Source organism: Oncorhynchus kisutch, linkage group LG21 (assembly GCF_002021735.2).
Source record: "Oncorhynchus kisutch isolate 150728-3 linkage group LG21, Okis_V2, whole genome shotgun sequence".
NCBI lineage: Eukaryota > Metazoa > Chordata > Actinopteri > Salmoniformes > Salmonidae > Oncorhynchus > Oncorhynchus kisutch.
Window position 1 is genome coordinate 42,938,391 of NC_034194.2, and position 13,675 is coordinate 42,952,065.

The 13,675-nt window shown below is 45.0% G+C and overlaps 1 protein-coding gene across 1 annotated transcript; it reads left to right on the plus strand.

The window, feature by feature from the left end:
- Positions 1-8,788: 8,788 nt before the first annotated feature.
- LOC116356140 (general transcription factor II-I repeat domain-containing protein 2-like) lies at positions 8,789-10,840 on the plus strand. Its single transcript, XM_031800074.1, has one exon. It carries the CDS (start codon positions 9,022-9,024, stop codon positions 10,675-10,677), a length of 1,656 nt encoding a protein of 551 aa, XP_031655934.1. The 5' UTR covers positions 8,789-9,021; the 3' UTR covers positions 10,678-10,840.
- The last annotated feature ends 2,835 nt before the right edge of the window (positions 10,841-13,675 follow it).

A 13,675-nucleotide genomic window follows, 5' to 3' on the forward strand; every position in this document is an offset into this window, starting at 1 on the left:
TTTTCCTTCAATGTTTCTAATTGTTATCATGCACCAGCAACAAGATGGCTCAGATGTGCGAGGGCATTTTTTTTATGTTGAAATGTTGAAAGTTAAACACACCAACAGTAGATAACCAGTATCAAATAAACATCTTTATTACAAACATGACTCTGTTTTCAATGAGAAAACAGAAATTGAGGTTAGTGATTGCTTCTTTGATGCCCAGAAGCTGTTTTCGGTCGTAGCAAATGATGGGGAGACATTATGTACAAAAAAAGTTAAGATCAGCTTAAAAAAAAACCACACAAAATAGCAGAATTGGTCAGGAGCCCATAAAACGACTGCTATCAAATCAAATCAAAGTTTAGTTGTCACGTGGGCCGAACACAACACCTTACAGTGAAATACTTACTTACAGGCTCTAACCAATATTGCATAAAATGTGTTATCCACTGCAGTGCCATCTTCTAGTCCTACTAAAGCACGTAGCTAGGTAAGGCACGGCAAGCAGGACGGCAGTGCCATCTTCTAGTCATCTTCTAATCCTACTAAAGCACGTAGCTAGGTAAGGCACGGCAAGCAGGACGCTGAAAATCTGTTTAAAAAAAATGTACAATGAAAAAGTTGTGATAATTGTAAGGAGAACAAAAACTACTTCGCTAACTACATTTGAATACCAGAGCAGAAGCTTCGCTTTTCGCTATCTTCTAATTTTTTATTTATTTTTGTCATTTTTAATTAATTAATTTATGTCACCTTTATTTAATCAGGCAGGCCAGTTGAGAACATGTTCTCATTTACAACTGCGACCTGGCCAAGATTAAGCAAAGCATTTTATTTGGAGAGAACTAGCTGTCAATACTTTGTAGCCTCATCTTCCAAAGCATTGTGCCTGTGAAATTACCAAATAGTGTGCAGCGGATTCCACTAGATGAAAAGCCTAAATTAGTATAACATCCTGGCATTTAAAGTATCCTGGCATTTAAAGCATTCTGAAGGGCCAGTTTCCAGACAGCTTTATGCCCTACTTGAGCCTGACGGAAGGATGAGTTTCCAGTTAGCTTTCAGCCCCAATGTAATCTGATTTGGAAAGCCAGTTTTGTGTTAGCTTTGAGCCCTAATGGAGCTTGATGGAAGGGCTTGTTTCCAATTAGCTTTGAGCTATATTTGAGCGTGACGAAAGGGATAGCATTCAGTTAGCTTTTAGACGTAATGGAGCCTGATGGAAGGGCCTGTTTCCAGTTAGCTTTGAGCCCTAATGGATCCTGATGGAAAAACAGTTTCCTGAAATGTCATTACTAATCATCTACTGCCTGGGCGACTGAAAGGCTTCCTGTCCCCATCCACATTATTTATAGAGCCTGTCACATGCTGATTGGCCGGGACATGACAGGTGCTGTCACGGTGTGTCAGGATTGGCTTGCATGTTAAATGATATCTCCAGAGTGGTGACCCTGTCACAGGAAATAACACGGTTCTATTTGTGATGTCACACAGGCAGCCAGTGTGCATAACCTGTTCCATTCATCTCCTTTTCTCTCCCCTCTCAAATGCATTCACCAAGACCAGAAATTGTGATGCACAGAGGACAGACACAGCCGGAGCTTGGACTTTTAAAATAGATTTAGACAATGTTATTGTGAGTTGGGATCGCCGAATTGGCACCAAACTCAACCAAAAGCTTGTCCCATAGGGAGATTATGAAGCTAGCATAGTTGTGTTTGTCCCATTAGGAAGATTATGAAGCTAAGGTAGTTGAGTTTGTCCCATAAAGAGATTGTGAAGCTAAGGTAGTTGTGTTTATCCCTTTGGGAGATTATGAAGCTAGCATAGCTGTGTTTGTCTCATAGATTATGAAGCTAGCATAGTTGTGTTTGTCCCATAGATTATGAAGCTAAAGTAAGTGTGTTTGTCCCATAGGGAGACATGATGACTCTGTGTTTGATTGAATTAAAACACTTTGTCAGGGTAATGTTTGGCAGTGAACATCCTCTAAGCCTCGGTGTGACGATTTACATGTATATAACTCAATGACCGAGCCAGATGTTCATGCAACAAGCTCCATTGGCTTCAGCACCAGTGTGTATTGGTGTGTGTGTGCGGTTGGTCTTTGTGTGTGTGTGTGTGTGTGTGTGTATGTGTGTTGGCTCCACCCTCATAGAGCAGAACCTATAAGATAATTACCATCTGTTGAGGACCAACTCCATACGGTCCTACCATCACACACACACACTCTCTCTCCCATCTCACTTGCTGCCAATCGACCTACCGGCCAGCATGGTCAATCATATAACAGTGTGTTTAAACTCTTCTACATTACTAGACTGAATCCTAATGATGGAATAGGATGAATTATTGTTTTTAGATTGGCTTTGACTTATAAGATCAATCACCATATTTTCTAATAAAATTGTGTAATAGAATATGACAAATTTGAGGGAAGTTGGCCCCTCAGTGAAGTGGTTTAGAAACTCAATTCAGCGAGCTATTCCAAACTATAAGAAACAAAATACTACTATGCATAAACAAAACTGCTGTGCATTACAGTTGAAGCACCAAGCACCAAGCCAAATGTTTCCATAAAATCACTTAGGGGTGACCAACAGATTCGCAATGAATCTGGCCTGTGTTTGCACCTGGTGTTGAGGCCAACAGGGAGGGGTCAAAGCAGGGGTCAAAGGAGGGGTCATGGGAGGGTTCATAGGAGGGGTCAAAGGAGGGGTCATGGGAGGGTTCATAGGAGGGGTCAAAGGAGGGGTCATGGGAGGGGTCATAGGAAGGGTCATGGGAGGATACATGGAAGGGGTCATGGGAGGGGCCATAGGATGGGTCATCAGCGGGGTCATAGGAGGGGCCATAGGATGGGTCATCAGCGGGGTCATAGGAGGGGTCATCGGAGGTGTCATAGGATGGGTCATAGGAGGGGTCATAGGAGGGGTCATCAGCGGAGTCATAGGTTGGGGTCATGGGAGAGGTCATAGGAGGGGCCATAGGATGGGTGATCAGCGGGGTCCTAAGAGGGGTCATCGGAGGCATCATAGGATGGGTCATAGGATGGGTCATAGGAGGGGTCATCAGCGGAGTCATAGGAGGGGTCATGGGAGGGGTCATCAGTGGGGTCATAGGAGAGGGTCATAGGAGGGGCCATGGGAGGGGTCATGGTAGGTGTCATAGGCATACTGAATGTAGCTTGTTGTTATTGTTGTTTTCTGTCATTCATCAGTAAGATGGTATTGTGTCTAAAAGGCACGTCATGGCTTAGTAATCCACTTTTGAGACTGTCGTTGTGTTTTCATTGTTCCTTTCCTCTAGAGATTTGCGTCAAACACACCCACACACAAACAAAACACCGTCTTACACACACCGTCTTGCCCCACCATTTATTTTTGTCTATTTAATAATGAATACCTGTATTAGATAGAACATGCGTTTTTGTGGCTATAGTCAAGGTTGTCTGTCGTCCCCTTTCTCATTGACTGTCTTTGATGTTAAAGGTAATGCTTTATTTGGGAGCTGTCACAGGTCACGCAGTACACAAATTAAAGGACAAAATATCTCAGGCCTGATGTTGAGTTGTATGGCGTGCATATGCCGGGGATACCAAAAGGTTTCTATGGGGTTTAAAATGGTGCCGAAGAAGAAGGCAGATGTTTTAAGTGTCCCCAACCGATAGTTTTTTTGCGTTACTTATTTTGTACATAATGTTGCCACTACCGTCTCTTATGACCGAAAATAACTTCTGGACATCAGGACCGCGATTACTCACCACAGACTGGCAGAATCCTTTTTTTCCGTTAACGAGTTTGTCCTCTGGGTTTTGCCTGCTAAATAAATTCTGTTATACTCATAGACATGATTCAAACAGTTTTGGAAATTTCTGTGTGTTTTCTATCCAGCTCAACTAATAACATGCATATTTTAACTTCTGCGGATGAGTAGCAGGCAGTTGAATTTGGGCGTGCATTTCATCCGGATGTGAAAATACTGCCCCCTGTCACCAAGAAGTTAAACAGTCTAGAGGAGTAAAACAAGGTTGTCCACTATCGGCATATCTATTTATTCATGTCATCAAAATGTTAGCTGTTAAAATTAGATCCAACAATAATATTAAGGGATTAGAAATCCGTGGCTTAAAAACAAAGGTGTCATTGTACGCTGATGATTCATGTTTTCTTTTAAAACCCAAATTAGAATCCCTCCAGAGCCTCATAGAGGAACTATATCATTTTTCTAACCTGGATTAAAACCAAATTATGATAAGTGTACTATATTACATAATGGATCACAAAAAAAATGCAAACTTTACATTACCGTGTAGTTTACCAATTAAATGATCTGCCAGAGATGTGGACATACTCGGTTTACAAATCCCAAAAGAAAGAAATGATCTCACTCCAATTTTTATAGAAAGCAAAAATAGATAAGATCCTGCAACCATGGATATAGACCATGGTCTATTTGTGGTAAAATCACCCTGATTAACTCTTTAGTCATATCACAGTAGTGGAGAGGGTAGTAAGTTTTAAGTTCCTCGGTGTACACATCACAGAAAAACTGAATTGGTCCACCCACACAGACAGCATCGTGAAGAAGGCGCAGCAGCGCCTCTTCAACCTCAGGAGGCTGAAGAAATTCGGCTTGTCACCAAAAGCACTCACAAACTTCTACAGATGCACAATCGAGAGCATCCTGTTGGGCTGTATCACCGCCTGGTACGGCAACTGCTCCGCCCACAACCGTAAGGCTCTCCAGAGGGTAGTGAGGTCTGCACAATGCCTCACCGGGGGCAAACTACCTGCCCTCCAGGACACCTACACCACCCGATGTCACAGGAAGGCTATAAAGATCATCAAGGACAACAACCACCCGAGCCACTGCCTGTTCACCCCGCTATCATCCAGAAGGCGACGTCAGTACAGGTGCATCAAAGCTGGGACCGAGAGACTGAAAAACAGCTTCTATCTCAAGGCCATCTCAGACTGTTAAACAGCCACCACTAACATTGAGTGGCTGCTGCCAACACACTGACTCAACTCCAGCCACTTTAATAATGGGAATCGATGGGAAATTATGTAAAATATATCACTAGCCACTTTAAACAATGCTACCTAATATAATGTTTACATACCCTACATTATTCATCTCATATGTATATGTATATACTGTACTCTATATCATCTACTGCATCTTTATGTAATACATGTATCACTAGCCACTTTAACTATGCCACTTTGTTTACATACTCATCTCATATGTATATACTATGGGTCATATGATTGAGTGTATTCTGGCCCAGGAGTGGAAAGGTGAACGGAAAGGCTCTGGAGCAACGAACCGCCCTTGCTGTCTCTGCCTGGCCGGTTCCCCTCTTTCCACTGGGATTCTCTGCCTCTAACCCTATTACAGGGGCTGAGTCACTGGCTTGCTGGGGCTCTCTCATGCCGTCCCTGGAGGGGGTGCGTCACCTGAGTGGGTTGATTCACTGTTGTGGTCATCCTGTCTGGGTTGGCGCCCCCCCCTTGGGTTGTGCCGTGGCGGAGATCTTTGTGGGCTATACTCAGCCTTGTCTCAGGATGGTAAGTCGGTGGTTGAAGATATCCCTCTAGTGGTGTGGGGGCTGTGCTTTGGCAAAGTGGGTGGGGTTATATCCTTCCTGTTTAGCCCTGTGTGTGTCCTCGGTGTCCTCGGGTGTCCTCGGATGGGGCCACAGTGTCTCCTGACCCCTCCTGTCTCAGCCTCCAGTATTTATGTGTCGGGGGGCTGGGGTCAGTTTGTTATATCTGGAGTACTTCTCCTGTCCTATTCGGTGTCCTGTGTGAATCTAAGTGTGCGTTCTCTAATTCTCTCCTTCTCTCTTTCTCTCTCTCGGAGGACCTGAGCCCTAGACCATGCCCCAGGACTACCTGACATGATGACTCCTTGCTGTCCCCAGTCCACCTGGCCATGCTGCTGTTCCAGTTTCAACTGACCTGAGCCCTAGGACCATGCCCCAGGACTACCTGACATGATGACTCCTTGCTGTCCCCAGTCCACCTGGCCATGCTGCTGCTCCAGTTTCAACTTCCACCTGACTGTGCTGCTGCTCCAGTTTCAACTGTTCTGCCTTATTGTTATTCGACCATGCTGGTCATTTATGAACATTTGAACATCTTGGCCATGTTCTGTTATAATCTCCACCCGGCACAGCCAGAAGAGGACTGGCCACCCCACATAGCCTGGTTCCTCTCTAGGTTTCTTCCTAAGTATTGGCCTTTCTAGGGAGTTTTTCCTAGCCACCGTGCTTCTACACCTGCATTGCTTGCTGTTTGGGGTTTTAGGCTGGGTTTCTGTACAGCACTTTGAGATATCAGCTGATGTACGAAGGGCTATATAAATAAATTTGATTTGATTTGATATACTGCACTCAATACCATCTACTGTATCTTGCCTATGCCGCTCTGTACCATCACTCATTCATATATCTTTATGTACATATTCTTTATCCCCTTACACTTGTGTCTATAAGGTAGTAGTTTTGGAATTGTTAGCTAGATTACTTGTTGGTTATTACTGCATTGTCGGAACTAGAAGCACAAGCATTTCGCTACACTCGCATTAACATCTGCTAACCATGTGTATGTGACAAATAACATTTGATTTGATTTGATTTAATCTATTTGCTTATGGTTTTGCTTACACCTAGTGACCTGCTTTTTAAGTTATATGAACAAAAAAAGATTCTATTTTATTTGGAATGGCAAGCCAGACAAAGTTAAAAGGGCCTATTTATATAACGAATATGAATTTGGAGGGCAGAAATGATTAAATATTAAAGCATTAGACCTCTCACTAAAGGCATCAGTCATACAAATGTTATACTTAAATACAAACTGATTCTCTAGTAAATTGGTAGGAATGTCTCACCCCGTATTCGAGAATGACCTTTTTCTCCTTATTCATATTCACAACTGCTCACTTTCGGTTGTTTGAAAAGGAAATAATCTCCAAAATATTGTAATTTTTTAAAACAAGCCTTAGAAAGTTGGTTGCAATTTCAGTCCACCTGAAAAGACAGAACAAATAATACAACAAATATTGTGGTTAAACTCAAATATACTAATTGATTTTAAAAAATATATATTTTTCAATTAAATGTTTAAAAAGGGTATAAGTTTAGTGAATGATATCATAAATATGGAGTTATGTCACACATGAAGCTAATACAGCCATATGAAAATGTCTGCTCAACCCAAAATTCCAACTAATTACAACATTACCACAAAAATGGAAGAGGCAAGTAGAAGGGGAAAAAAGTAAGGAACTTGTCTGTCGGCCCTGCATTAAGACATCAGTCAGGAAGTTAAAGCTTGGTCGCAAATGGGTCTTCCAAATGGACAATGACCCCAAGCATACTTCTAAAGTTGTGGCAAAATGGCTTAAGCACAACAAAGTCAAGGTATTGGAGTGGCCATCACAAAGCCCTGACCTCAATTCCATAGAAAGTTGTGGGCAGAACTGAAAAAGTGTGTGTGAGCAAGGAGGCCTACAAACCTGACTGAGTTACACCAGCTCTGTCAGGAGCAATGGGCCGAAATTCACCCAACTTATTGTGGGAAGCTTGTGGAAGGCTACCCAAAACTTTGACCCAAGTTAAACAATTTAAACGCAATGCTACTAAATACCAATTGAGTGTACGTAAACTTCTGACCCACTGGGAATGTGATGAAAGAAATAAAAGCTGAAATAAATAATTATCTCTACTATTATTCTGACATTTCACATTCTTAAAATAAAGTGGTAATCCTAACTGACCTAAAACAGGACATTTTTACTAGGATTACATGTCAGGAATTGTGAAAACTGAGTTGAAATGTATTTGGCTAAGGTACACCACATCAGTCATTGGCTTCATCAGTAAGTGCACCAATGATGTCGTCCCTGACAGTGACCTACCCCAACCAGAAGCCTTGGATTACAGGCAACATCCGCACTGAGCTGAAGGCTAGAGCTGTCGCTTTCAAGGAGCGGGACTCTAACCCGGAAGCTTATAAGAAATCCCGCTGTGCCCGCCGACAAACCATCAAACAGGCAAAGTGTCAATACAGGACTAAGATCGAATCGTACTACACCGGCTCTGACGCTCGTCGGATGTGGCAGGGCTTGCAAACCATTACAGACTACAAAGGGAAGCACAGCCGACAGCTGCCGAGTGACACGAGACAAGCTAAACTACTTATATGCTCGTTTCGAGGCAAATAACACTGAAACATGCATGAGAGCACCAGCTGTTCTGGAAGACTGTGTGATCACTCACTCCGCAGCCGATGTGAGCAACTGCGTTGTTGGTTAGGGGTGAGTGAGCATTTCACTGTAAGGTCTACGCAAGTTGTATTCGGCGCATGTGACTAATACATTTTGATTTGATTTGATTTGAATGAGTTGCTTGTCTTGGCAAACATTGTAGAATCTGTGCCTTCTAAAAGGCTGTTACTGTTTTTCATTTTTTGAAAGGCCCTGAATCCCATTAGCATCTATACTCCATGTGATGTTGTGTACGTTACACAACAGCTCACTGAGGCTAAATCCAGTGGCATAGTGGTCCAATTACTGGATGGTACTACACTAATAATTAACTGGGTTTCTAGACACCGTCTCTCCACCGTCTATCCATATCCAGTCTTGCATTGATATGTACTCTGCTTTTTAACATTGAATCTACACTCCGTGTGTTAGCACATGCTGCACAAAGCATGGCGCCCTAGGACTCATGTGATCCCAAATGGCACCCTACCCCTTACATCATGGGTGTCAAACTCTAGCCCGTGGGCCAAATTTGGCCCGCGGGGTAATTATATTTGGCCCGCGAGACAATACCAAATTACTACTAGAGCTGGCCCGCCGGTATTATACAGCGCATTCACCACTAATACTACGAATCCCATAATGCTCTGCTGTTTTCGCGCGCCAATCAGGACAGGACCCAGAAACGCTCTCTCCTCTGTGACAGTAGTCATAGCAACATAGACGCTACAACTGTCAGCGAGCTAACCCTTCCCAAAAATGGCGAAAAGAAAGGCAGAAAACAGGAGCTTTCTGGACAAGTGGGAGGCAGAATATCTGTTTACATATGTAAAAGACAAACCTGTTTGTCTTGTTTGTGGAGTCAACGTGGCTGTAAGTAAGGAGTACAACATTAGACGACACTATGAAACGAAACACCATGACAAATACAAGGACCTGGACATGACTCAAAGGAGCCAGAAAGTAGAGGAGATGAAAATAAGTTTGGTTTCACAACAGAATATGTTTAAAAAAGCCACATCACAAAGCGAGGCTGCTGTAAAGGCTAGTTATATAGTGGCAGCAGAGATCGCAAAATCAGCCCGGCCCTTTAATGAGGAAGAGTTCATGAAAAAGTGCATGATGAAGGTTTGTGACCTCGTATGCCCAGAGAAAAAACAAGCATTTTCAAACGTGAGCCTGAGCAGGAACACAGTAGCTGATCGCACATGTGATCTTGCCACCAATCTGTATGACCAGCTGATGGAAAAGGGAAAAGATTTTGTTGCGTTCTCCCTCGCTGTGGATGAGAGCTGCGACGCATCTGATACTGCTCAGCTGTCAGCGACAGATGGTGCACCAGCGATGTGCGGTAAAAAGAGTGGACTGGTGGGCATGGTTCAGGAGAAGATGCGGGAAGAGAACTGTGCAGGTGAGCTAACTGTTTACCACTGCATCATACATCAGGAAGCACTGTGTGCCAAAGCCCTAAAGATGGAACATGTTATGACCACAGTAACACAGGTAGTTAACTTTATAAGAGCCAAAGGTCTAAATCACCGCCAGTTTAAATCTTTTCTGGAGGAGTGTGGTTCGGAATACGCAGACGTGCCGTATCACACAGAGGTTAGATGGCTAAGCAGAGGAAAAGTACTGAACAGATGTTTCGAGCTGCGTGAGGAAATATGTCAATTCCTGGAAACCAAAGGGAAGGATACAGCAGAGCTCCGGGAGCAAAAGTTCCTGTGTGAGCTGGCCTTTCTCTGTGACATCTCGAGCCATCTCGATGCGCTGAACCTGCAGCTTCAGGGGCGGGGGCGCATCATCACAGACATGTACGCTGCAGTGAGGGCCTTCAAAACTAAACTGTGCCTGTGGGAGAATCAGATGCTGCAAGGAAACCCTTGCCATTTTCCCTGCTGCCAATCCATAAAAGCGCAGATCTCTACCGCCGTGTTCCCATGCGCACAGTTTGCTGAAAAACTCAGTGTTCTCGCCGCTGAGTTTAGCCGGCGATTTGCCGACTTCGATGCCCAGAAATGCAAGTTTGAACTGCTTAGTAATCCCTTCGCAGTTGATGTGGAAAATGCACCAACCAACATCCAAATGGAGCTGATTGAACTCCAGTGCAATGACACGCTGAAGTCAAAGTATGAGGCTGTGGGCGCCGCACAGTTTCCACGGTTCATCCCTGACACAATGCCTCAGCTCCGCACCCAAGCTGCTCAGATGCTCTCCATGTTCGGCAGCACTTATCTATGCGAGCAACTTTTCTCCTCGATGAAGATGACCAAAACAACTCACAGGAGACGTCTGACTGATGAACATCTTCGCTCGATACTGAGGATTTCTTCAGCTCAGAGCTTGAGCCCAGACATTGATGAACTAGCATCCAAGAAGAGATGCCAGGTATCTGGCTTGGGCACATCAGATTAGACCAGTGTGCAATAATTAACGTTTTCTTTATGCACTTTTTCTTGCTACAAGGCATGGGCTTGAATGGTTGATTGATTTATTATCATTTTATTTGTAAAATTATTAGCCAGTGGAAAAAGTTTATTTTGGTATTTAAATCAGAAGGCTGCAAATAGAAAAGAGGCATACAATTTTTATTTAAATTTTATTTATTTAATAAATGAATGCCATTGATGTGTTTTTTCATTTGAAATTCGATTTTGCATGTCTCCACTATTAAATTATATATTGTATGGTAATAAGCGATGCTTGTTCCATATTCAATGTTAAAGCAAAACTTGTTTGGGTCCATATTAAAAGGTTAATTTGTTCAATGTTGGCCCGTGACTTTGTTCAGGTTTTACATTTTGGCCCACTGGGTATTTGAGTTTGACACCCCTGCCTTACATAGTGCACTACTTGTGACCAGAGCCCTGTGGGTCCAAGTCAAAAGTAGTGCACAATATAGTGTGCCATTTGTCACATAATAACACTGTGTGTTAGCACTGGACACACTAATTGGTGCATGAGATGCTGTACCTTTTGATCCTTGCTCAGGGGTCATGGCTACTCCCTGGTCCTTGCTCTCCAAGACATCTGAAACATACTGAATAACACCTCACAGTAAGCAGGTATCTGTGTATATAATCTATTTTACAGTATCTCTTACTCAGTTCAATTAAGGTGAGCTCATTGTTTATCGGTGCTACAATATTAATATCAATTCATTAATATTAATGAAACGTTGAGGACCCATTGTTTGTATAACATTATCATTAACATTAACATTGTTATTCAAGTTGTTTTGAAATAAGAAGAAATTAATAGATGTTTGAAAGTGAAAGAAATATAACATTTGAACTTTAAAATAGCCGAAGGGACATTTCTACAGGGCTCCCGATTGGCTCAGCAAGCAGTCTAAGGCACTGCATCTCAGTGCCTTAAGAGGTGTCTCTGCAGTCCCTTGTTCATATCCAGGTTGCGTCACATCCGGCCATGTTTGGGAGTCCCATAGGGTTGAGGTTAGGTTTGGCTGGGGTAGGTTAGGGTAGGCTGGGGTAGGTTAGGGTAGGCTGGGGTAGGTTAGGGTAGGCTGGGGTAGGTTAGGGTAGGCTGGGGGTAGGTTAGGGTAGGCTGGGGTAGATTAGGGTAGGCTGGGGTAGGTTAGGGTAGGCTGGGGTAGGTTAGGTTTGGCTGGGGTAGGTTAGGTTTGGCTGGGGTAGGTGAGGTTTGGCTGGGGTAGGTTAGGGTAGGCTGGGGTAGGTTAGGGTAGGCTGGGGTAGGTTAGGTTTGGCTGGGGTAGGTTAGGTTTGGCTGGGGTAGGTTAGGGTAGGCTGGGGTAGGTAAGGCTTGGCTGGGGTAGGTTAGGTTTGGCTGGGGTAGGTTAGGTTTGGCTGGGGTAGGTTAGGTTTGGCTGGGTAGGTTAGGTTTGGCTGGGGTAGGTTAGGTTTGGCTGGGGTAGGTTAGGGTAGGCTGGGGTAGGTTAGGTTTGACTGGGGTAGGTTAGGGTAGGCTGGGGTAGGTTAGGGTAGGCTGGGGTAGGTTAGGTTTGGCTGGGGTAGGCTGGGGTAGGTTAGGTTTGGCTGGGGTAGGTTAGGGTAGGCTGGGGTAGGTTAGGGTAGGCTGGGGTAGGTTAGGTTTGGCTGGGGTAGGTTAGGGTAGCCTGGGGTAGGTTAGGTTTGGCTGGGGTAGGTTGGGGTAGGTTAGGGTAGGCTGGGGTAGGTTAGGGCAGGCTGGGGTAGGTTAGGTTTGGCTGGGGTAGGCTGGGGTAGGTTAGGTTTGGCTGGGGTAGGTTAGGGTAGGCTGGGGTAGGTTAGGGTAGGCTGGGGTTCGTTAGGTTTGGCTGGGGTAGGCTGGGGTAGGTTAGGTTTGGCTGGGGTAGGCTGGGTAGGTTAGGTTTGGCTGGGGTAGGTTAGGTTTGGCTGGGGTAGGTTAGGGTAGGCTGGGGTAGGTCAGGGTAGGCTGGGGTAGGTTAGGGTAGGCTGGGGTAGGCTGGGGTAGGTTAGGGTAGGCTGGGGTAGGTTAGGGTAGGCTGGGGTAGGCAGGGGTTGGTTAGGGTTGGCCGGGGTATGTTAGGGTAGGCTGGGGTAGGCTGGGGTAGGTTAGGGTAGGCTGGGGTAGGTTAGGGTAGGTTAGGGTAGTCTGGGGTAGGTTAGGGTATGCTGGGGTAGGTTAGGGTAGGTTATGGTAGGCTGGGGTAGGTTAGGGTAGGCTGGGGTAGGTTAGGGTAGGTTAGGGTAGTCTGGGGTAGGTTAGGGTATGCTGGGGTAGGTTAGGGTAGGTTAGGGTAGGCTGGGGTAGGTTAGGGTAGGCTGGGGTAGGTTAGGGTAGGTTAGGGTAGGCTGGGGTATGTTAGGGTAGGCTGGGGTAGGTTAGGGTATGAGGGTAGGCTGGGGTAGGTTAGGGTAGGCTGGGGTAGGTTAGGGTAGGTTAGGGTAGGCTGGGGTATGTTAGGGTAGGCTGGGGTAGGTTAGGGTAGGTTAGGGTAGGCTGGGGTAGGTTAGGGTAGGTTAGGGTAGGCTGGGGTAGGTTAGGGTAGGTTAGGGTAGGTTAGGGTAGGCTGGGGTAGGCTGGGGTAGGTTAGGGTAGGCTGTCATTGTAAATAAGATGTTGTTCTTAACTGATAAAGGAACATTTAAAACAACCTGTTTTTAGTATGAAATTATGAGAGTTTTGACAGCCAGGTGGTTAGAGGAGGCAGGTAGCCTAGTGGTTAGTGGAGGCGGGTAGCCTAGTGGTTAGTGGAGGCAGGTAGCCTAGTGGTTAGTGGAGGCAGGTAGCCTAGTGGTTAGAGGAGGCAGGTAGCCTAGTGGTTAGTGGAGGCAGGTAGCCTAGTGGTTAGTGGAGGCAGGTAGCCTAGTTGTTAGTGGAGGCAGGTAGCCTAGTGGTTAGTGGAGGAGGGTAGCCTAGTGGTTAGAGGAGGCAGGTAGCCTAGTGGTTAGAGGAGGCAGGTAGCCTAGTGGTTAGAGGAGGCAGGTAG